General features: G+C 43.1%; 3 protein-coding genes across 4 annotated transcripts; all 3 read right to left on the reverse strand.

Moving 5' to 3' along the window:
• Window positions 1–121: 121 nt before the first annotated feature.
• Window positions 122–5,516, reverse strand: LOC115679958 (pyrophosphate--fructose 6-phosphate 1-phosphotransferase subunit beta-like). Of its 2 annotated transcripts, none has more exons than XM_056315221.1 (16): window positions 5,134–5,516; window positions 4,242–4,334; window positions 4,022–4,143; window positions 3,861–3,914; window positions 3,623–3,729; window positions 3,364–3,469; window positions 3,110–3,173; window positions 2,750–2,838; window positions 2,255–2,386; window positions 1,926–2,096; window positions 1,707–1,822; window positions 1,474–1,585; window positions 1,268–1,352; window positions 1,050–1,094; window positions 869–937; window positions 122–617 (listed from the first exon to the last, which is right to left on the reverse strand). In XM_056315221.1, exons 1-16 carry the CDS (start codon window positions 5,315–5,317, stop codon window positions 541–543), a joined length of 1,626 nt encoding a protein of 541 aa, XP_056171196.1. In that variant the 5' UTR covers window positions 5,318–5,516; the 3' UTR covers window positions 122–540. The 2 variants fall into 2 exon arrangements, with proteins under 2 accessions (XP_056171196.1, XP_030459545.1); XM_030603685.2 differs by having other exon boundaries at window positions 4,242–4,409; window positions 5,134–5,509.
• Window positions 5,517–6,340: 824 nt separating this feature from the next.
• On the reverse strand, window positions 6,341–10,462 carry LOC115679957 (protein NRT1/ PTR FAMILY 6.4). Its single transcript, XM_030603684.2, has 5 exons — window positions 10,231–10,462; window positions 10,018–10,132; window positions 9,535–9,752; window positions 8,204–8,751; window positions 6,341–7,784 (listed from the first exon to the last, which is right to left on the reverse strand). Exons 1-5 carry the CDS (start codon window positions 10,414–10,416, stop codon window positions 6,878–6,880), a joined length of 1,974 nt encoding a protein of 657 aa, XP_030459544.2. The 5' UTR covers window positions 10,417–10,462; the 3' UTR covers window positions 6,341–6,877.
• A 7,086-nt stretch (window positions 10,463–17,548) lies between these two features.
• Window positions 17,549–22,604, reverse strand: LOC115680036 (endoglucanase 11). Its single transcript, XM_056315030.1, has 5 exons — window positions 22,273–22,604; window positions 21,943–22,155; window positions 21,587–21,787; window positions 20,880–21,134; window positions 17,549–18,615 (listed from the first exon to the last, which is right to left on the reverse strand). Exons 1-5 carry the CDS (start codon window positions 22,489–22,491, stop codon window positions 17,944–17,946), a joined length of 1,560 nt encoding a protein of 519 aa, XP_056171005.1. The 5' UTR covers window positions 22,492–22,604; the 3' UTR covers window positions 17,549–17,943.
• Window positions 22,605–24,982: the final 2,378 nt, after the last annotated feature.

The raw sequence follows: 24,982 nt of genomic DNA on the forward strand, positions 1-24,982 counted from the left end.
GGGTTAAAGAAGAGGGAGAAGAACCATATGGCGATACTTCTGGACGGTGCCGAAAGTCAAAGCCAGGCTTTAAAAAAAAAGTTGATTAATGGGGATGCAACATAACAAAGTCAAGACCATCTTTCATGAAAGCTAATTAATGCAATGTACGTTGAATAATTTCGAGACCCGTTCGATAACTATGGAACATTTACATACTAGAGTTTACTCTTGGGCGAGAAACGACGAGATCGTCGTTTTCTGTCCAATAATATAACGAAGAGTTTGTATAAAAACATCGATATAACTCGCACATCGCTGTTTGTCAGCCTCGATTCAGCATTGTACATATGAAGGATCAAGCACAACCCTGTGGTGGAAAATTGAAAATGGAGTATTGTGCATGAGTTCAATGTCACTCTTAAACAATTCCTCTGGCTTCTCCATCTGGAGAGGTCTCTTATGAAGTAGGTGAAAATGGGGTAGGCTTGCTTCCTCTTTGAGTTGTTATTACTTGGCCACTGGAGTCGGTCCGTGTTAGCCAAAAATCAGTGACCCCTCCTAGTTCTCCATTCCAAGCTCCAGCATCAATGTGTGATTCACAGCTTTTGCTGTTGGTCCAACGAATTGGATAGGACCTGGATTGTGGAAAAAAGAAGAAAGGAAGACAGTTTTACAGGTGAGGGGACTGAAAGTTTCGAGTTGTGTGGCGAAAAGATTCTATTTTCGACCTGCTAAGGTTACGTTTATTGGTTCTGAGATGGCATGAATTCCACAAAATTCACAGTTTACTCAAGTGAGACCAAAGAGAAATCGATTCGCCATTCATATCTGCAGTCCCTCAACGAGTCTGGCTACATATAATTTGGATGGCCACATTTCAACGTACCCGGATTGACATATCGATTCTTCAAGGCCCACCCATCACGCAAGGACGCGAATTTCTTAAATGGCGCGCCTGCATTTCGTAGCAGGACGATTGCATTAATGTTTTGTAGCCGCGTACTGCAGATTACTAGACATTCGCTGAAAAAGTGAACTGTTAAAATTGAAACCGCTAGCGGCTTTACCTTCAAGCTCCACCAATGCCTTCTTAATGACAGGCTTGAACTTCCCTGGAAGACAAATAGTGCTTAGATCATAATTGCGCAGCAAACCATACCCTAGAAGTTTCTGATATGTTCAATCTAATGTCGTAAGCTTGTGCTCTAATCTGTGCTGTCCCTGCTTAGCACATTGATTTCCCGGAATATTGAAGCTCGACAGAGAGAATGTAGCAAACGTATACCGTGTCTTCGCTCTACGCCCATTAGAGAGGTCAATGCTGTTCCACCAACTGTCCACTCATCGACTGGAGCGCTCAAGTTGGCCACCTGCAATTTTAGTTTGAGTAGATGACTCATTAGTGCAGTTCTTCAAAAGTATTCATGCTTATGATTGGGGAATAAGTAGACTCAAAAACTAGATATTAATAGCAGGCACAGAAATACGAACCGAGCATATCAATCCCGTCTTCCCTGAATGCAGGAGGGCTCCAGCAGCATGACCCAGAGCATAACAGTAGTTGGCGTCGAAATCAGTCGGCAAACCGCATCTTCCCTCGTAGCTAGAGAGTTAAGACCAACTATCGCATTCAAGTTTGTGTAAATCACAAAATGTACTGAACAAAATGACGTTTGAAGGTAAAGACCGGAGCTTGAATGAATTGAGGAAGTATGTCTGGTTACCCGAAAAAGTGGGACTGCCCAATGAATTTCCCACCATAGGAACCCTCCTTTCTCCTTTTCTCTAGTTCAGTTTCCACCATCTCAATAAGCATCCTTTCTGTCTCTATTTTTGCAACCTAAATGCGAATCAAAGGATATGTAGAGACACGAAATTGTCAGGTAAACGTTGATCGTGTTAACTGTCAGGGAGCAAGCATCCAATGGCAATAAAATGATCACCTGAACATTTCCATGTGGATCTCTTTCCAGCAGCAATTGTTTCTGAATTTCCTGGGGTAAAAGCTCGAAAAGTTCCTTAGATTGGCATTGGAGTTTCTTTTTCCATATCCCCCGTTCATCGACGACGTCATGAGCTAGTATCTCATTAAGCTCTGAAATAAGCTGTTGAACCTGGAAATTAACCAGAAACAAACAAACTGTTATATGGTGATGACAATAAGGTGGACTGAAGATTCACCTAATAAAGGTCACACGATGATATGGGATACAGACACGAGCAAAGAAAGAGAAAGTGCGGCGCCTTAAGCGGACATAGATTGGAAGCATACTTCAGGAATAAAATCTATTAGGCCTTCTGGTATAAGTACGACTCCGTAGTTGTAACCAATCTCAGAGCGTTTGCAGATTATATCGGTAATATAATCCGTGACGTTCTTCAGTGTCAGCTTCTTGGCAGCCACCTGAAAATTAGAACTACTAGATCAGTGAAATATTGGCCATTTATTACGGAAAAATTGACCAAAGTACTAGGTCACGGTTCGTGAAAAATACAAAATACAGAAAGATGTTCATTTTCAATAGAAGCATCGTGACAAGGAGGCGAATATGGATCGCCAGTTTTACCTACACTCTTTATAATGCTTCTATCCAACAAAAGATATTGCCTATGCAGTGTTAAAGCAGTTATACATGCTAATGCACTATGTTCCAAAATTGCTCATGCTTATGTGAAATGATCAAGATTAGTGCACCAAAATTTAAACCCTACCCAAGTACAGTTACCCAGTTCAGTGCCGCTTGGAATTAACCGAATAAAGAGGTACCTCTTCCCCGACAATGGTGATGTTTGGATGAGTCTGCAAAGCACACTCCAACGTAATGTGAGACGCCGCACGGCCCATTAACCTCACAACTGCAGAGAGCACATACATATGCCAATGTAAAGGAACATACAAATTCTGTATCAACATTCACTGCTTCCAAATTAAAGGCAGGTTCCTCTCTAGTCTCTAGCTGTAAAAATGGACTATACGGTCATCAGAGTGATGAGCTCCCCGTTGGCAATTATAACCTTGCAATGTCCCTAAGCCTTACAATTTCATCATTTGGTACGACTGCGAACTTTGACAATACAAATCCTTTATGACATGTGGTACTGAATTTGAAATGAGTAGGCTACTTACAGTGGTAGTATTTCCCGCTCGAGCGACAATCTACCATCACATTCCCTATAAGTTCTGCATATATCTGCGCTGCCAAAACGAGGACAACTCATCAGTCATAGTACCTATTGCAACTGTGCATGAATTAGAGAAGAAAGTAGCGAGGACCAGATGTAAACTCTAATTTGCTATGGGATTTCCAACTAATGTGAATATGTTTGGTCACGCAAAGATGACAAATGGTACTGACAAAAATGTCATTCAAGTATAATCACCTTGCATGCTGTGTCAAATCCAAAACTTGTGGGAACCTCCTTGCATTTCAGATCACCATCTATGGTCTTCGGGCATCCGATAACTCTTGTTTTCATGTTTTTCTCTCTGACAAAAATGAAGATACAAAATTTTGAAGGGTCCTCACATGATTGTGATAAGGAAGAGAAAAATGATTATGCTACAGAACAATCTCTTCAAATCCAAAGTTTACGGACCCAATAGTCACTGCATACAGATTAATCAGAATCCTAGTCCTACCTGAAGTTCTCGGCAAGGAGGCACGCGTTTGTGTTGGAATCGTCCCCTCCAATGACCAAAAGTCCATCCAAATCAAGCTTCTTCGCTGTTTCTTCAGCTTGCTTAATCTGAAAAGTCAAAAGTCCAATGCAGTTCCCAGTTAACTACTCTAGATCCGAAAGAAAAGTCGGCAATCTATGGTCACTTAACTTTCATATGTTTGTATATGGTAAATCAATGAGCGGAATTAGCAAAAAACCTGCTCCGGAGTCTCAATCTTGTCTCTACCACTACAAAGCATGTCAAAGCCACCCTGTCCAGAGAGATCAAATTCTGTCAGCTTTTACCCTGGAGCTAATAGTCTGGTACACATTGCCCGATCAACAACTTGGAAAAAAAATGATAAAGATGTCATTTTACCTGGTTTCTGTAAGGATAAATAAATTCACTCGACAACTCGACATATTTGCACTTCATAATCCCGGCTGGACCGCCTCGGAATCCATACAATTTACTTCCACTAGTGTGCTCCTGCAAGTAATCTAAGTGACCCGAAAAAGGAAAAGAAAAGCAGAGCACAATCATTACCAATCCAAGTAATTTCGAGATGAAAGTAAAAGCTTTGCCGGATGAGTTGTACCGAAAATTCCAGAAATCACATTGTGTCCACCCGGAGCCTGTCCTCCGGAGAGAACCACTCCAATCTTCAAGGCTTTTTGATCCTTTGTCGCACCTGTGGATGAAGGGGATGGCACAAGCTTCGCCGATGGCTGCCCGAATAGATTAGGGAAAAGTTTTGCTATCTCATCTGCAGTGAGAGCAAGCATCCACTACTGTAGTCAATGTAGTAACTGGTTTGACAAGCACAGTTCCAAAAACCATACAGTGCCTTTGCATTTTCTGACAGCACGCCTCTGATCAGGCTTTAAGCTATGATTGATGGAGTGTATTAAGACGACTAAGGGAACTTGCTACAGAAACAATTCATTCTCTTTCACACCACTAGCTACAGAAATAATTGATCATACCTCTTACTGCAACTATATTAACCTGTGCATACTAAAAGATCGAGCTTTACACAACTTGCCAAGAAATTTTTCATCTTTTCTCGAGGTGTCTTGCTCTTGTACTTTTGATCCGAGCAAATGTGTACCGTTTTATGTATTGTCACAGACATAGGCATAGAGATATATTTCTTGTTAAGGCACGCTACATGCGATCACTTGCAAACGAGAAATGTTTATCTACACCAGTCTGCTAGAAACAAGCTGATCGCATTTGAAGAACCGGTATCAAAATTAGCCATATCATTTTATGCGATGCGATCGCCGCATCATCCACGTAACGAGTCTACCAAAAGAATATTCGATTTCTCCTTTCGATCGAACACATCCACCACTCTCCAGTAAACTCTACTAATATATGTCCGATGAACATAAATTTCGTTCATAAACAGAGTACTCTCAGCAGTCATACACAAGCATGCACGATGCATACACGCACATACACGTACACAATTCATGTACACACACCTGGGTCTCCAGCGGCGGAACTCGGGGGGCCATCGACGACGTGGAAGGATCTTCCGAGGACGGAAGGGAGTGGGAGGGAGCGGTGGAGGCGGCTCCTCTGAACTTCTCCGTACAGGGCGGCGCAGCGGCCGAGCACCGCCTCTTCGGGGGCGGCGCGGCCATTGGACGAGGCGGCCGAGGACATGATACCGCCTGCAGCAGAGATCAGACAAACATGCAGAGCACAAGCGTATTCAAGAAGCAAAGATCAAGAAGGTTTGGGGGGGTGTTGGTGTTGGTTTTAGCGTTGAAATGTCTTGGCGTTGTGTTAGAAAATTCTATTTGCGGCATTGACTTTAAGGAAAGGGACGTTTCGATTGGGGGGAGCACGCCAAGTTGTGCTCCTAGGATTGTTAGTTGAAGCTAACGTTGCCTCGGTTAGATCTTTTCTTGGAATTTAAAAAGTTGGTTTTTTTTGTGAGAAATATCTTTATTCTCATGATGCTTTTGCACTTTTATTTGACCAATCGCGCAAGTGATTCAATTATAAAATTTCTCCAAGAAACTTTTTTTTTGGCTTTACAGCTTGGGGATTGCCTGCCTTTATTGGTATGACCCTTCACGCCCTCCCGTCTTGTCAAAATGATGCCGTTAAGTTTCCCATCAACGGTGGGTCCCAACGAACCGGACAAGTTATTAAAAAAAGTCCGTACCTAAAAACCGGTCAAATGAAAATTAGTGAGCGGCTTCGAGAAGAGAAGAGTCGGTAATTTGAAAAGTTGGGTAATTTATTCAATATAAACTTGGTAGTTTCAACAAACGCGTTGTGATTGATCTTAGCCGTTGGCTTTTTTGTGAACAATCAAATAAACGTCGGTAATTTGATATTTGGTAACTTAATAATGAATGGTCGGATAAGCAATTTAGCGGTCTCTTTTCGTACCGACATTTTTATGGATTTGTCGGCACACAAATTCTCTTTTTCGTTCGTTTTCCAACAAATGGAACGCCAGGGTGGAGCAACGGTTTTGAGGCACCAAGAAGAAAACCAAGCTAAAAGGGGACAATTTCAGAGTTATGCCAAACTGCAACTGCTGAAGGATGACCCTTCTTCATGCATTCAAGTCTCCTCTGCTGCATGATTTTCCCAGAAAGTGTACAGCATTTAAAGACTTTCAAACTACGGCAAAGAGAAAAAGATTAGAGCAATCAAATTCGCGGGGATCGCAATACTGTGGCTCGTCTATCCCTTATATGCAAAAATCGAAATCGGTATATGAACTTCTATGAACATATAGCTATGTGTATCTAACTGATATAATTAGCAAAATAGATAAAATACAGATATATACAAAGCTTTGTGACTTTCTTCTAGCTCCACACTTCTGATGTGGCTTTTGGTGCACTAATCGGTGACTTTCTTATACAAAGCTTGACTAGCATTCCTATGAGAGAACGGAAGCACTGTCATGGAGATTCAAGATATCGACCGAAATTTGTGTTCTAGTGTAAAACTTTAGATCTTTGGCTATTGATGCGATCAAATTCAAGAGATCCACGCCGCAGCAAAGTTTGTTAATTTTAAATGCTTGAAAACCGAGATAGGCGGTATTTACAGGACATTTCCTGATGCATAATCTTTACATGATGACCTGAGCTATGCTTCTACTAAGACAAGCAGATTAAACCCTCTAATTCTTGATATTCCTCCAAGTTCAAGAAAGTGAAGTATAATGGGCAAAACGATTCCTGTGAGCCCCTAAGATCACACAAACTGAAGTTCTCCTTTCTCTTCAGCAATTAGCCCATTTTCCTTCCTGTCGGCTTTCATCTCATTTGAAGTCTTGAGTTCCTCTTCATCGTCGTTGTCATCGTCTCTGGCATAATTCTGGACTTTGTACTGGTGCCTCGTCGAGAAGACCAGAAAAACCAGGAAATTTAGCACTGCTAAGACTGCGAGCATCCAGTAGAAGTTGTTTAACTTCCCTTGATTCAAATCGCTTTTGAGCCAGCCATTATTTGTTACTTTGTCTACAAGAGACACCAACAAGCTGCTCAGGAAGAATCCCATCGAAATGGCACTTAAGAAAAGCCCTGTGCTCATGGACTTCATCCTGTCTGGTGCTTCTCTAATGAAAAACTCGAGTTGGCCGACATAGACAAAAGCTTCCCCGGCACCCACAAAGAAGAACTGTGGGACTAACCAAAAAGCACTAATCTTTTTGCTTTCTTGAACGGCGATGTTCCTCCTCTCCTTTTCAATGATAGCTGCCGCTGCCATTGCAACTATTGACAGAATAAGTCCCATCCCAATTCTCTGCAGACTTGTGATTCCTTGCGTTGTGCGGGTGAGCCTTCGAGCCATGGGGACAAAAAACCTCTCATTGAGAGAAGTAAAGAGGAGAATCGTTATGAAGAGGAATGCAGAGTAAGTTCCAGAAGGGATGACAAAAGAACCAATATTTCTGTGCATAATCGTAGCTTGCTCAATTGTGAAGGTAGTCATCTGGGAATAGATTGTCCAGAAAAGGATGCAGGTGGACCATATTGGCATTAGCTTCAGTACTAGCTTTACCTCTTCGACTTCTGTCACATTAGAAACTATCCACGGGTTGTTCATGCTTTCCTTAGTACCAGCATTCTCATCTAGGATCGCCGCCTTATCAAGGCACCTAAAGGACATTGGAAAATTTTAATGACAAGTTCCATCATCTCTTTGAAAAATTTGAGACACTACTGCTTATAGAGCAGCAGAGCTATAACATCTCGGTGACACTGAGAAGTGCACTATACTTCATAGCACAAAAGCAAAATCTGCTGGCAACACATGCTGTTGCTTTTTTCATCCCCTTCTTGAATTGATTCCCTATATTCTAAACATGAACCTCTTTTGATATACTATTGATTTTATGAACACATTATGTCTCAAACACATAGATGATTTTTTGTACTCTGATAATTTTGACCTCAAGCTCTGAATTCATTGGACATGTGATGTACTATTACTTATTAGCTTATTGAATAGGAAGAAAAAGTCTCTATAGTATTGTTAAATGCGTGAATTCTGTCGATGCTCTATAATATTAAGTACCTGAATTTCTCTGTGTGTGGGACCTTGGCATTCTGGAACTGATTTAGAAGGCTTGGGTGAGAAGGATAAGTGTAAGTCCTTCTCTTCCAAGCCAACAAAAACACCCTCCAAATGACAGTTAAAGGGCTTCCTTGTGGCTTCCTGAACCGATAAAACGGTGTCCCGCTTAGCAATATGGTGACTGCAATTACCATTGTCCCTGCTGATATACCGTATCCCCATCCTCTTCCGACATTGTCTTGTATGTACACAAGCACTATTACGGCAAATAATGATCCAATGCTGATTCCGAAATAGAATCTGTTGAAGAAAAAGATCATGGCCTTCTCTTCCTTGGGATCTGAGACATCAAACTGATCAGACCCAAAACCAGAGACATTAGACTTTATGCCGCCGCCGCCCAGCGCAATAGTGTAGAGCGCAGCATAGAGCAGAGCAAGTTGCTTGCCACTAGCCTCAATGCACTGATGATGTTGCTGTCTGTAGTCACTGCATGAAGGCGGTCTCATGCCACTTATGGAGGTGGCCAGAGTTAACATAGTCACACCCTGCGAAAAGGCAATAGAAAGCCTCATCAATTGTTTAAAGTAGTGTTACATACTCTATTCTCGGAGATAGGGTAATGATTCTGAGGCAAACATGTCTAGTCCGTTGAGATTCCTCTTGAATTTATTCAAGTTGCCGTTAAATTTCTGCGCCGGTATCACGAAATTCATCTAGCACAGGCCATTAGAAGAGATTGAAAGAACTTGGTGTTTCTAATTTTTAGTTTATTCTTGACCAGTCTGCTTCGGTTAGCTATCTTTAGGGACACAGAACAGGCTGATCCTGGGACAAAGAGCAGGCTCTTATCTTTGATCATGTAACACAATCGGACACTCTAGTTGATTCAGAAATTTTTCTTTACAAGTTCTTTTTGCTGCTTCTTTCTCTCAACATTTTCTGTAAAATCTCAGCGCATAATCTCTTTTTTTACTCTGAACTTCACAAGTATAGTAGCTTAAGCGGCAAAGCTGGATGTGATAAGCCTAAGTTAATCCTTCTAACGCTTAATCTCAAAGACTCAAGGTAGATGATCGAGAGATTGCGTGTCCATCTTTTTTCTTTAATGATATGGCCCTCGTGCGGCCAAGGAGGTGAAACAAGGAAGTACAATCTAACGCGTGTCTGCATGCTGACGGGTTCCTAGAAAGCCTGCCAATCTTTTTTCTCTTTTCGGGGAAAATAGTACAGTGTAAAAGGGAGGACCACCATGGACAGCCTTAGCATGTGGATATGTCACAAGAGCTTGCTCAGATATGGAGCTGAATGAGTTGGCTCTTAGTACTTACCACGGCAGTTATGGAGGCAAATATGGAAACTGTCAAGTAGCGTCCCAGCTTAGCATCAGCCAAGAAGCCACCAAGAAGACCAAGAAGGTTGAGAGTGCCCAAGAAGTTGGTGACTATGTTGGCGGATGCCGCCGAAGGTAGATGCAAATCACCGACCAAGTATGTAACCAAGTTCATTGCTATTCCCATTACACAAATTCTTTCTGAAAGTTCTGTTCCTGCATTCACCAAACACATTCATGGAACATTAGTACTGGTCTTCAATTTTTTTGGATTTTTAGATGGTCGAGAACGCTAGTTCTATTCCTGCATCCATGGAATATTGGTGCCAGTCTTCAAATTTTTTGGATTTTTAGATGGTCAAGAAGGCTGAGTATAAATGTTTGACTACTCAAGACCACCTATCTTTAGGTACATATAGTATTAGAAAGCTTTTACACAATTAGACGGGGCTATGGAGAGCCGTGACAATAAACTAATTACCTAAGATTAGACCGGCAGCGAGCCATCCTCCGGTCTTCGTCTTGTCCGCCAGCTTCCCTCGAAAATTGACTACTTCCCCTTCATCGGCACCACCCCCTTTGCTCGCAACCAAAACCTTAAATAGAGGAAAAGGGAGGGAAACAAATGAGAAACACTTGCAGCGTGATGACTGATGAGTAAGTTTAATCTGAAGTGTTGAGGAGGCAGCATTACCATGCTTGAGAGAGAGAGAGAGAGAGAGAGAGAGAGAGAGAGAGAGAGAGAGGGAGAGTTGATCAAAGTTTGCTTGGGGAATGAGGTTATAAAAGAGGAGGTGATGGGGCTCTGGAACCGTGGCAAAGTTATAGAGACGCAGGACTCCGGAGAGAGAAACTTGGAAAAAGTGGGCCACCTAAGCATATTCAGTGGTCCGAAATTTGCCGAGGTGTCCAATGTGGTGAATGAGTGTGTTCTACAGTTCTTGGATCATTTGAGCCAAAAGAAAATAAAGATGGCTTTGGATATTATCAATATCTTGTGTAGGGTGGCCATCGTTGCTTGCAGCTTTGGAGCACTGTATCAGTATGTGTTCAGGACGTTGGGAAAGTGACTCCCTTCGATCCCAAAATAAGCTTCTGTCTTCTTCTGATTCATAACACCTGTCAGAGAAAAGTGAGGTGTTCAGAGCTTGGATGGCCTTTGCTTCTGTCGTGTAGGACTACTCTTGTGGAAAGGGTAATGCCTTCATTTGGGGTGGGACCTTATGATGTGGGTCGTTACATGATTGAGGTTTCTCTATTCGGATTTGAAACTCTTGGTAGAGCTGGCAAGGGTGTTTGATGAAACTCAATCCCTTGATTCATAAAACTTCTGGTCATAAGCCGGAGTCGGGCTTCGATGTCTTTTGCAAGTGGTATTTACGAACCGTGTTACATGAACCATTTCAACCTGATCAAAGGCATAACATTCGTCGTCAAGCTAATAGGCTCGTGAAAAACCAATTCTTTGCCCGTGGGTCTCGAGATTATACCGAAGATAAAAACCGAGATTGACATCGCATTATTCTCAAAAGGTTAAGTCTCGATCAACTTGTCAGCTCATCAAACTCTTCAAGATAAGCGCAGCCATGGATTAGGAAATGACCCCGGTTTGAGGACGAAGAAAGCGAGAGAGGGTGGATCTTCACGTATGGAGCTAGGGACTTCGGCAGAACTCGCTCACAGTCACGCAACTTTTAAGCCTACCAGTCATTTAGGTAAGGAAATGACGTTCTTGCTCGAATGATTGCTCGGTTGGCCAGCAAGCCTTATCGTTTTAGGTAGAATTGTCCTAGGAGATGAGTCGGATGACCACCTCCTTGTTGTGACTGCTCATCGTGCGCTTGAGCTTTCAAATGCTCGACATTTCTGCACTGACCTGTTGACGATGGACCTTCTAAAACGCAAAACGGTTGTGCCATTCTGCCAAAACGGGAAACGGGGTCGTAAGAAAGGAGGAGGGAAAACGTGAATGTGCAACTTGGGAGAATGGACGCCTTGCCGACAGGAGAGACGACATGGGAATCTTTGGCTCATTTTGGATCGACTTGCCCCTGGTAATCACATCAACTCACGGACCATCATGCTGTGCTGCTTTCGGTCTGTCTTGGTCATCTTCGGCCAGCCCTCTTTCCGTGGGATTCAACGTCGGTGCCAGAATATTATTGAGGGACGATCTAGAACGTGTCGTCTAAAGGTGTCCAAAAAATTGAAATCATTGAACTGTCGATGAGAATATGTCAATTGATAAAATATTTAAATATTAAATCACATTTATATCTAACGGTTCAGATTTTTGGATTGGACATTCTATCACGAGAAGTCGCGAGTTCAAATCTTTCAAGATCACATTTGCCTCACCAGTTAATTATGTCCACGTTAGTACTAAGGAAAGATATCATACTAAGCGTGAGGGGAAGTGATAAAATATTTAAATATTAAATCGCGTCTTCATGTAACAAATTAAGCTTTTGAAACAATTAATAATGGTCGCATCAAAATCTAACACGAACTAAGTGCTTTTCAGGGAATTGTCGTGTTTTTCAGGAGTTAAATATAAGAATTGCGGAAGAAAGAAATGTGAGAAATTGTATATATTTCGATATATTGAAAGGAGTACATAGAAAGCCTATTTATAGGCTTAGATAGAGAAAATCAAATGAAATCAAATCTGATATGCATAATCTAAAAAGATAAAGAAAATCAGAGAAAATATCCTAAATATTCCTAAAAGATTTCTAAATATCTTCCGGATCAGGGATGCCAAAGGTTAATCAGAAGCGGCAGACAACTCCTAATGTTGTTCTCATGCTGTGTTGTCTCTTTCAACTGTTGCCATTTTGTTGTTTCAGTTGACTTTGGGTTTCAACTTCGAACTAAAGTTGAAAATGCTTGAGAAACACGTCTGGAAAAGGATATAGGAAAAATGTGCGGAATTGATTATTCTAAGAGCTTTAACTTCTAGAAACCGACCAAAGATTTATGTCTTATAACTCTCGTTTTTCATGCAATGATCAAGTCGAAAGCGCGAGTATTTCCAACGTGCTACGAATTTTTCCAACCGAAGAATCAAATTAATCATCGACTGGATGAGCTAGAACGTGCGTGAGGATCATCTCCGATTTAAGCAAAGTAAAACCCTAAACTCCTCTCATGTTCGAGCTAAAGTGAAAGGATTGGTCAACGGCAGACAGGGGACTGATATCAGATGATTAATTGGAAGAGGGTTAGAAGAAATAGAAACGCGGTATCATCAATCCTCTTATTTAGGTTTCGTTTATTTCGTGGAAAATGAATAGTTTGGAAAATATTTTCCTTCAAAGAATCACTCGAATCGCTTGAAATAATTAGCCAATGAAAAATATCTTCGACAATAATTTATGTCTGAATATTTTCGTGAACGGTGAAAATATTTTTCGTTCATTCATTTTTGTAAGTAATATAAGAGATCATTTTTTAGAAAATATTTTCTAAATCATTCGTTTTCTAGTAACAAACGGAGCCTTGGAGCCTTACAAGGTGCTTTGTGTCGGCATGATTGCAAAGTACGTCTCGGCTTCATTTATTTTTCGTTCACATCCCCGAAGACCTAAGGGTGTGGCATTCTCAAAAAAAGGCGTGTTTCGATAAAGCCGAAGAATCAAAAGAATGCCAAACGATGAACGAATCGGAGATGATATTGGTTTACTTCTTGTTCTTCCGTAGGTTGTTCCAAATCCCAATGGAGCCACGGGTGCATCCAAAAGACAAGTTGTATCCTCCGGAGAGAAGGGAAGATGCACGAATTTTGGACCTAACTGTCCTCTTTTTTTGGCTCCTTTTCTGAAAGCAAAATTCCAATGAATCGCAACGCTGTTGGACCCGAACGTGTATTGATCATATGCGGAACGGCTTCATTGGCGAAGGGGCTTTTCAATTGAATTGAAGAAAGAAAAGGTCCTTGCTTTTTTCACTAAAAGATCAGCTGGGGATCCGATGCTTCTAGGGCTGTTGATGCAACACAAAGGTGTCCCCTTCGTTCTTTTTCCTTGCTAGACAGAACCAAAATTGTTCACCTTGGTTTCGATTTGGTATTTTTTGTTAGGCGCCGAGCAACTTTTCTGTCGTGACGTACGTCGTTTTCTTTCTTATTTTCTCTCGTCTTGTAGAGATTTCTACGCACGAGCCGTGTTCATGTGCGTAGCTGTGTTTTGTGTAAAAATCATGGAGAAAATGCATATGATACGATGCATTACAAGTAAACATGTCAAACTGGGTCACGAAACCATTTATTAACTCATATTTAATAGGCTGAGTTGTTATAATTGTTAGTTATATTCAGTAAATAAGTCATAAATGAGTTTGGACCCAACTCTATGGATCGTAAATGAATTTAATATGAATGTTAAATGAGTTCACAATTTACATAAATCCAACCCACCTCTATGATAGCTTCACTCTCTCACGATATTACCATCGCTCACTTCATGCTTTCACCTCAGTTTGGGTATGAATTTTCACAGATTTAATTAAGCAAAAAAGTATTTTAGCAATATGAGTAAGGTCGAATACGTATTAGATATGGATTGGGTCAAGTATGGGTCACCAAACTTGTATTGCATAAAAATGGGTCAATTTGGATCGGATCAATTTCGACCCGATCCGACTCACCCGTTTGACTGGTCTAATTTAATAGGATGGATTGGTTTTTCAGTTTCGGGGAGCGGCATGGCGGCAATTCCCAAGCTTTGCTGTCAACGTGGATGTCATGGTTTTGCATTGTCTTTTCGAATGAGGCAAGGCTCCCAAGGTTTTCTTGTTGGCCATCCAGCTTGAATCATGGACTAAGCGGAAGGCTTGTTAAGGATTTATCGGCTTAGATGCTTAGTCTATTTGGAATTAGGTTATGAAACGTGTCCACAGGGTTCCTCACTTGCCACAAGCAAATGATGTTCAAGACAACCGGGTCGAACGTGGGATAAGAAAAAGTTCATGCGTGTTCAAATGTAGAATGATTAATTGAAAGAGACCGTAAGAAAAATCGGAATCGAGAATTTTAAATAGTTAGGTGCACGAGAGGACAAATACATACAGGACGGAAAACTTACCCGGTCAGTGCTAAACATATCGTACAAATGTAAATTCAGTCCTAAATTTTTCGATTTTGTCAATTTGGTCCTCAACTTTGGCGCGAAATTCCAATGTAATCCTTCCGATCAATTTTTCATCGTCGACCGTCCTACGCTGCACACCACCACGTCGTGAGAATTGGTCGGAAGGACTACGTTGAAATTGCATGCAAAATTTTAGGACTAAATTTGCGATATTGAAAAGTTCAAGACTGAATTGATATAGGTATAATAGCTAGGTTTAGGGCTGATCAAACAATCTCGCCTATACGAGGTACACGAGGCTGTTGTGCAAGCAAGGCTTTGAATAGTATTGATGTCATGGGGGAAAGAATCATAAACTTTATACTCCATCTAGGGAAAAGATAACCACTTTCGTGAGAAAGGGGATTCTCAATTGTATATGTCGATTCGCTAGTGAGAACTATCATGGGTTTGCCTGGGGGTTTTCCATTGAACCATATGTTTTGGATTTTTGTTGACTAAAGAAAGTCTTGATTCTCAACTAATTCTAGCATACATGTCATTCGGAAAGGAAGATGCTCTTTTAAGTGGTAAAATCCATGTGATGCGAAAATATATTGCCTCGTTTTCTGGATGGAGATTATGTTCTCGTCAAAAAAAAAAGTGGGAGATACCGCGGACAACAGTTTGAAAGTGGCAGGCTTTTCTCTCTGGAATAAGAAAACGACATTTTGAGTTATTGGGAGATGAAAAATGTGCTACGCTGTATAAATTAGGGGTGAGCACCGATTTTGTTTCAACTCGGAAATTGAATGGAGTCGATTCGGTTGCAGGTTTTGTTCTAAACAGAACCGATTTGGTTCCCAGTTTCAAGGCTGGAGCCGAGTTGAACCGGTTTTAAAGCCTCTTTTGAAGGGGAAAAAAAATTACTTTTGCAACCATTAAGATTGAAAGGATAGTCTTCAATATGATCGAGCTACCATGTGACCACTTGACTAACACCCAGTGAGGCCGGCGAGGGTCGCAGCGCCCTTGCGTGCCTCGATTGGCTAGATCTAATGAGGGCCACCATGCCTTCGCAAGCCCACAGTTGGGAGTTTGGGAAAAAAAAATAAAGGAAGAACAATAAAAGTAAATAAAAAGTAAATTCAAAAAATATTAAATTATTATTAAAAATGTACACGTCATCAGTTTCTGGTCAAAATTGACCGGATGAATTGAATTGGTACAAAACCAAAAGATTTAGGACTCAATTGACCAAAAAAATATTTAGGACTAAATTGACACAATTATAATATTATTTAAGATTTTTTTGGTAATTCTCCCTAAGCAAGGCTTTGAATAGTATTGATGTCATGAGGAAAGAATCGGAAACTTTATACTCCATTTGGGGAAAAGATAATCACTTTCGTGAAAAGGAGGATTCTCAGTATTTTTCTTTTTTGTGTGTCAGAAGAGGATTCTCGGTTATATGTCAATTCGCTAGAGAGAACTATTATGAGTTTACCTAGGGTTTCTTTATTGAACCATATGTTTTGGATTTTTGTTGACTAAAGAAAGTACTTATTCTAACTAATTCTAGTACACATGGGAATAAGAATACTGGAAGTGTCATGATTCGTATACGGTGCTCACTTGAGCGTCGTTACTTTTTGTTTGCTAATTTAAGTGTCACATCGGTGTAAAATCGTTCACTTGAGTGCTATTTTCGATAAATCGTCATACGTGGATTTTACTTAATTTTCCATTCTAATATGGAATTTTTAAAAATTAATTAAAGTCCAACATGCGGTAGTACAAATAAACGTCGTCGTTTCTCTCTCTCTCTAAATGCTTCCCCCACATAAACGACAATGTCTTCAATGTTTCCCTCATCTCAAACGACCGCGGTTTTTCCTCTCTCTTTCCCTCTCTCTCTCAATGCTCCGTCTCCGAAAAATCGTAGGACAAAGAAAATTGAGCGCTCTCTCTTTCTATTAGGGCTTTGTCTTCTCCTCTACTCACACATTCACTCTCTGTCTGTTAAGTGAGCTCTTGCTCGCTCTGTGCATCATTCTCTTTCGCCGGCGGCTTGAACCCTTCTCGTCCAAGTTGTTCTTGTTGGACTTCGCAGCTCATAATAGCAAAAATATTGGCTTTCATCTTGGCTTTGTTGATAAAATCGTGAGCTGATTCTCCTGTTTCTGCTCCCCGTTGCGGATTTGATGAGATGATTTGCCCAAGAATTAGGGTTTGGGTTCAGTCAGGGTTCTCGAAGATCAAAATTGAATTTTGCCCCCATTTTTTTTTTGAAGTAAGGCTAGGGTTCTTCAATTAGATGAGTAAGCAAACGTCGTTTACCTTCTACATTGCTGACTTCAGTTTGCCGACACGCCACGTCAAATGATATATTATAAATTAATGCCATGTTGGATTTTCCAACTAGGCAAATCGCTAATGGCACTTAATTAATCAATTTTTAAATTTTGTGGCACTTAAGTTAGCGAAAAAAAATAATGGCACTCAAGTGAGCGTCGTACATAAATTATAGCACTTCTAGTGTACTTATTACTACATACATGATATTCGGAAAGGAAGGTGCTCTTTAAGTGGTAAATTCATGTGATGCGAAAATATATTGTCTCGTTTTCTGCAGATTATTCTAGTCAAAAAAAATGTGGGAGATAATGCAAAGAATAATTTGAAAGTGGCAGGCTTTTCTTTCTAGAATAAGAAAGTGACATTTTGAGTTATTGGCAAATGAAAAATTTACTACACTGTATAAATTGTGAGCACCAACTTCGTTTCAACCCGGAAACTGAATGGAACCAACCAAATCGATTCGGTTGCAAGTTTTGTTCTAAACAGAACCGGTCTGGTTCCCAGTTTCAAGGCTGGAACTGAGTTGAACCCATTTTAAATGCCCTTGAAGGGAAAAAAAAAAAATACTTTTGCAAGCATCAAGATTGGAAGCATAGTCTTCAATGTGACCAAGGAATGTTTTGTATCGAATTGGTGCAACTCTTTATTATTACAAAAATTTGGATGGTTACCCCAAAGTCAGTTCCTGAGTAGAATTGGAAACCCGCCTGAAATCGTGGCTCACACGGTCGGTTCGGATCCACCCTAGAACCGATCCCCTTGTATAAGATGAGGCCTAGTCCGTATGCATGCATGCATGCATGCTTGACTTTCAAGATTTTGGTTCAAAAGCAAAAGAAGACCCTTTGACATTTAAGCCCAGGCTGATTACTATATGGGCTTGACGGGCTTGAAGACCTTCGTCCCGAGCCACACAAAAAGAACAGAGCACTGCAGAGAAACCAGATACTCTCTTAATTCTTCAGAAGCTATATGTATCACTTCTTCTTATATGAAGCAAGCAGAGATACTTTCCCACTTGGATCGGCCTCTCGTTCCTGCAATCTCAACAGCCTTGCGAAAACTCCAACCAGCGGGGCGGTATTGTAAGTGCACGCCTCGGTCTGCATGTAGTTCCCCCTCTCGTCCCTGAAATTGTCCTGGCAATCGGGCCCTCCGACGAGTGCCCCGACGAGCACGTTTGGGTTCGGGCCGGGGCTGCTGTACCAGTTGTCGTACCCCTGGGTGCACCCGATGAACCCCTTGCTCTCCCTATAGGACACGATCGAGGCCCCTCTGTGGTGGACCCTTGTCGGGTACTTCGGGCCAAAGCCCACCAGGTAGCTCATGTTGAGCGGGTTCGAGCCCAAGATGTAGTCGACCTGGGCCTTGGCGAAACTGAGGATCTCCTCGGGAGCGAGGGTCCCTTGAGGGCAGTGGAGCTTTCGGTTCGCGCCGCTGAGGATGTCCGAGTAAACCGTGAGGAGGAACGCGGCGGACGAGACGTACTGCATGTTGTTCCACTGCCGGACGTAGAGCAAACCCGCCGGGGTCCGCTCGACGTTCGAGCCGTTGTTCTTGTCGAGGCACGAGCAGAGGTAGTGCTCGGCTTTCGAGCGGTACCGCTCGAGAATGTGAGCTCGGTCCTTGTGTTTGCCTTCCATTAGGAGCTGCAATAACGCAAAGAGTTCGAATCAAAATGAATGTATTATCTGCATGCATGATTGTGGTTCCGGCACGTGATTCCATGTGATCCATGCAGTAGAAAGCAGCCTATTCAAGATCCTAGATGGGATATGGAGGACCTCCAGCCTTAAATAGCCGCAGGTCCAAAATAGCAAGTATTGGCTGACCAGCTACACCAATGTGATAGGTCGGATCACCAAGACTACCGTGCACACAATATGCGCCTTATACTTACGAAAATTCATATCTAGATCTGAATAACGGATGAATCTCGATCACTCGTCTAGTGAGTTCGACAAGGACCCGCATCATCCAACGGATCTCGGTCGATACAAGACATTCCCTGCATGTAGGCGATGCTAATGCCCTCGATCCCTCGGAATCGCCCGGATGCCCGCAAAAGGAGACTAGCTAGCCTCGGACTACCCAATTGCAAATTGGAGATGCTAATAAGAGATGCATTCAACTGGCGCCTTCGCTTTGCTCTTCTCATGCATTATGAAGCCAGCCGAAGTCCGAAGCTTCCGAACCAAAAAATAATGGCGAGCCCAATTATTCAAAGCAAATAATGTCGTTTCGACCCAGTCCCGCCATGCGCTAGCCTAGTCGTCCTCATTGAACACGACACGAAAAAGTTGTCTTCTCCTATCACTCGACAACATCTAAGCCCGCAAATTTCCCAGGATTAACGGAGATGAAAGCGCCGCTGTCTTTCTCCTACGACGTCCTTTTGCGGGCTAAGCAATCTTTTTCACTTCCTTTTCACATTGCATCTCCACGACACAGTATCGTGGCAAGAATACACGTGGACCGACTCAATAAATGAGAGAAACGTGAGCGGTTTGGCGAGTGGGTCAGTCGCACACACCTCGCTCGCAGAAACTCGCACAGGTCGAGTCCCACTCAGAAACCCCCCCGACAGACCAATCAGACGAGCCATGATTTTCAGCTCGCTCGATTTAATGACTCGCGAAGCTCGACAGCTTCTCGTGTACCGTGAATCTTTGCGATTTTGCTCAGTGGACGACATGAGCTTCACTCCGTAATGGCAAATTGGCCCACTCCGGGGCACGTGATCTTATGCTCCGAACAGAAGAGAGATGAGAATAGACATCTGTTCCTCTTCCTTTATGAGCAAAGCCTCCCCCGTCCCTGATTTATGCCTTAACTAGGGCTTCACTCCATCTAGGAAAAGCTTTCGGAAAAGCGAAAGCTGCTTTGGAGCACTAGCGGTGCATGATTTCGTCTTTGAAAGCACGGGGAAAAGCATGATCCTAAGAAGATTTGCTAGGGGGAAAGAATTTCAAATCAAAGCTCTTATAGAAATGTGCACTCACTCACTATATATTACCCGGGCGAATTGTTTTTTTCTTTCTTTTTGTCGGCCCCGACCCGCTTGCGACAATTGATTGATAAAAATCCTAGCGCGAGTTGTATCCCGATTCGATTGCTAAAACTAGAATAGTGCGTGGGGCCAAATTTATTAGTTTGAATTGGAGTTTCACATAATGGAAAGAATATCAAAAAGTTTAGAGGTGACAATTTTTTTAGAATTTTTTATTCAAATTTTAAAAAATTATTAAAAAAAGAAATAATGACACAAATGGTCTCTGAACTTCGATCTAATATGCAATGTGGTCCCTAAACTTTTAATTTGTTCAATATGATCTCTGAATTTTAGCCCAATGTGTAATGTCATCCCTGAACTTTTAATCTATTCAATGTGGTCTTGAATTTTTGGTAAATATTCAAACTAGTCCCTAGATTATATGAAAATATCCAATGTTATCATTCCATTTATTTAAGTTGAAGGACACTATTGAATATTTTCATATAGTTCAAGGATTAGTTTGAGCACGTATCCAAAGTTCAGAGACCATATTGAACAAATTAAAAATTTAGGGATAACATTGCTTGCTTATCCGATCAAAGTTCAAAGACCATCGGTGTCATTTTCCTTAAAAAAAAAAAAAAGAGCACGTGAATTCATCCGTCAATAATTATATAGTTTAAAAGTTTCAATTACTTTCGAACTTTCCAACATATCTACTGGCTCACCAGTGCATGAACCCACAATGTGACAGGGACCAAACCCATCTCCATTTAAAGCTCAAGTACCTCTTTTAATTACGGGGAAATCAAGCTCTGCCTTTGTCAATTTATGCTCCTTTCGCTCTCTCTTTGCGTTTAGGCGAAAGTGACGGGAAAGAAGAAGGGGCCAAGCAAAAGTTTGAGGGAGTCCTTTTACCTGGGAAGCGAGTAATTGGAGACCGGCATACTTGACGTCCCAGCTGAACTCGGACATGGCCCAGCCGATCCCACCGAAGCACCCCGCCTTGTCGGTCGCGTACTTGAGATAATCCTCCCCGTCGGTGGCCCTGTGCAGCCACAGCGCAGCCCACAACAGCTCATCCTTGTACCCGCTCACCGACGCGTAGTAGCTCTTCACCACCCCGACGCTCCCATCGTACTTCCCTCTGTACCTGTCCCCGAACTCGAACAGCTGCCCAAACGAACGTAAAACCCGAAATCACCATCGAGTCTAATTCGACATCGAGCCGAGGGTTATAATTTCGGATCTCGGGCTAAAGTCGTCTCATATGAAAATTATTTGGACCGTCGGTCTTGCATGGCCCCAAAGATAGATTGGAAAGTAAAAAGGACAACATCATTGAGTATCTAAGTCATCCGCCTAACTTGAGACCATTTATGTGCAGCTCGGTCAAAGCGAAATCAGCACGACATCATTCGAATGCGACGGGCACTAGTTTCATGCAGTGAGCTTCGTACCGACAATCTTTGACATTAGACGCATCATGAGACGACCACCATACCTAGACTTCTGCCGCCTATGAATGCGCGCTTCGCTGCCAATCAATTGTTAAACCGAGGGACGCGCCAATTGCGTGGGGGACTAAACATTAACTTTTGCCAAAAAAAATTTTGCTATTCTACCTGTTGGGCGTGGTGCAGCAGGAGGTGGGCGTAATGCGGGTTTGACCTCCGGAACACGATGGACGCCGCCGCCATCGCCGCCGCCGTCTCCCCGGCGAGATCCGACCCGGGGCTGCTCTCGTCCACCCTGTACGCTTGCCGGGACGTCGTCATGTCCTCCGGCCGCTGCCAACAGTAATGGTCCGTATCCCCGTCCCCTACCTGCGTAATCGTACCAAACACGACAAGTACGCTCGAAATTGATTAAGTTGACATCGAATTTTTAAAGCATTTTGACCCCCCAAAACATTCCCCCTGATTAATTAATTAATAGCCAAATATTGATTAGAATTAATTAGTGATTTCAGTTGACTGACCTCGGCCCATAGGACGTTGGGGCTCGTGTGCGCCTTGACGAAATAGTCCGTGCCCCACTTGATCGCTTCCATCGCGTGCTCCAGCTCGCCGGCGGCGTCGATCTCGTCGCGGTACTCGACGACGCTCCACGACAGCATCGTCACCGTGAACGCCATCGGGAGCCCGAACTTCACGTGGTCGCCGGCGTCGTAGTACCCTCCCACCAGGTCCACCTGCGAAAAAAGGAACCAGGCGAAAAAACGCAAACGCATTGGACCCGGAACTCGGGGTTTAACGCTGCGGGCTCGCGGCATTACGACGCGGGGGTCGGGAGAGAGGGTGCCACTCACTCCTTGCTCGAGGCCGTCGGTGAGGCCGGAGTGGTCGCGCCACGCGACCCGCTGGCCGTGGGGGAGGCGGCCGGAGCGCTGGGACTCGAAGTAGAGGAGGCTCTTGGCGAGGGCGTCGGAGTAGTCGAAGGCGCCGGACGCGGAGGCGCAGAGGATGAGGAGGAGGAGGAGATGGTGGACGCAATGCCGACATTGTTGCGGATGTCGGTGAGCTTCCATTGCCCTTCTCTTCTCTCTCTCTGACGCAGGGAGAGAGAAGGGGGAAGAGTAAAGGGAAAGTGGGAGAGAGAGCGAACGAGGTTGTTAGCTCTCTCTCTCTCTCTCTCTTTGTTGGGTTGTTTGAAAACGTATGGCTTTGAAATCAAAACGAGAGCTTTAGAGAGACAGAACAGTGAACAGTCACAGTTGATCATGTGCTGATTTTTTCCCCCCTTTTTTTTTTTCTTGCATTTTGCCCGTTTCACTCTCTGCCCTTTGCGGAGCGTAAATTCTGGGGATGTTTCTTTATTGCCGTTTGTCTTGTTTTGGTGCGGAATGAGGACATTTGAGTGGGCCCGTAACGGTCGTTGAGAAGGAAGAACGGGTGGAGTTTTGGAGGGCTCCGACCGTTGACTCCGGTAAGAAATCGGCCGTCCATCAAGTTCGGCCGTGATAAACGCTTGGTCTCGTCATTGCCTTGTTGTAGGCTACGACAACTTGTAGCTGCATTTCCGTAACCACCCAGTCCGACGAGAGCAAGGAATGATCGTTGGGATCAAAGGGCTCAGACAAAGAGCGATTCTGGGCAAGCTTTTAGGATGGCGAATAAAACATGAATAAATCGCATTGCACACCAAATAAGGAAAAATCGTGCATTGTCGACTACGACAACTTGTTGTGGTGTTTCCGCAAGACCCGGTCCGATGAGGGTCAGGAGTGGTCGCCGGAGCGGAAGCTAGAAGACTCAGACAAGGAGCGGCTTCGGGCAAACTTTTAGGATGACGAAGGGACAGGAATGAATAAAATTGCATAGGGAAAGCGTGCATGAGATATCTATGTGAAAATTAAAATTAACTTACAAAGACGCCTTTTTGACGTAACAACATACTTTGCTTTGGAATTCCAAAATTAACCATGCTCTAGCCAGAGCATTATTAGGATGGGTGAAAGTACCTACCTATATGCCAACGAACAAAACGGTAAGGTTCGGTATAGGACCGATCAAAACGGACGATGACTCGAACGAGTCAATTCGGGGATATCAAAGTTTCTATCAAACAAATCAGATAGAAGAATTCCCGCTGCTTATACACAGGCTTTTTAAGTCTGATTAGTATTCGGAATATGGCCCGTTTTATCCTTCATAAAGATGTACTTAATACAGGGAATTTTTTCTTGTGGAGATCGACTTGATCCCGGTCAATTCAGATCTACGCAAAGAATGTCCTCCTTATAAAATCCCGGAAATAAAGTAACTTCACCCACCATACGGTGACGGACGGAGCGATGATCTCACTCGAAATGAAACTTTATTTTTTTGGTCCGACGAAATGAAAATTGACTGGGTGTAAATAATCTGACTTCCGTTGTTGATCAAACTGGCCAATCCATCACGGGTAGTTAAGCATTGCAACTCTGCTTACGTGTACGGTGAGTCGCCGCTGCGGGGGGGGCCATCATCATCGTTCAAGTGCTCAAATCTCCTCTTGAAGCAAAAGCAGGCTCAAATCACGCCGGTGCGGTGCGGCGCGGCGCAGCGCAGAGTGTCCTGGAGCTCGAGCGGTTGTGGGCGCGAGGCAATTCTGTCGGTGCCACCTGGTACTTCCACGTGTCCGAGCACGCTTCCCGCGCTCGTGAGACCCTCACCTAAACTTCGATCTGCGGGGGGGGGCAGATCATGAGCCAGGCCCGAAATGGGGCTGACGTGTCGACGCGATTGGTTTTTTTTCCCTCGACAATGCTCGACCCCGAAGTTGCGGTGGAGCTGGCGTGTTTCCTGGCCGACACTCCGGTTCGACTGTGGAATCTCTGAGCCGAGTAAAAGAGTACACGGACCGATTCGAACCGTTTCTTTTCCTCCGGTCCAATTACCGTTGTCTTTTCACATGCGAAGTCCCATCCGCTCCATGGGCATAGGAACGGGGTGAAGTTCGCGTTCTGCGATTTTCTTTTTTGGGTGAAGAGGGTGGGCGATGAGCACGGCCACTGCTTTGCTTCGAAGCATTACTATTTTCCCACGTTCGGTCTCGACTACACAATTCACCTGTAAAGATAAGAGCCCGTCAACGCGGTCGTGTTGGTACGTTTGAATTCGTGAAGTCTCCCCGCGTTTGATAGTCAAAAACCGACCATAATTTCGCTCGAGCATGACTCAAAACTATAATATCATGGAAAACGATGCGAAGCCTTCATTTATAGCCATAACTATACTTTGAGATCATGGGTCTCTTATATCTCGGTAAAGCATAATGTGGATCGTTATAAAAGAAAGGGGCCTTAGTATGTATGCTAGACCGACTCTTCGGAAAATTACACGGATTTGCGTTTTGATTTGGTGGCAATTTGTCAATATAAGCCATTTCATCTTCCATCTGCGTTGCTGGATTTTATTTTCTTTATTTTATTTTCCTTTTGTGGGTAAAATATGTAAAATATGACAGTAAAGATTCCGAAGGGAGACAATTGTCGTGATTGAAAGCGAAGTTTTGCATCGCTGCATTTGAATTCGAAA

The sequence above is a fragment of the Syzygium oleosum genome, unplaced genomic scaffold (assembly GCF_021117445.2).
Source record: "Syzygium oleosum isolate NSW1041296 unplaced genomic scaffold, Sole_v2.1 Sole_v2.10, whole genome shotgun sequence".
NCBI classification, from domain to species: domain Eukaryota; kingdom Viridiplantae; phylum Streptophyta; class Magnoliopsida; order Myrtales; family Myrtaceae; genus Syzygium; species Syzygium oleosum.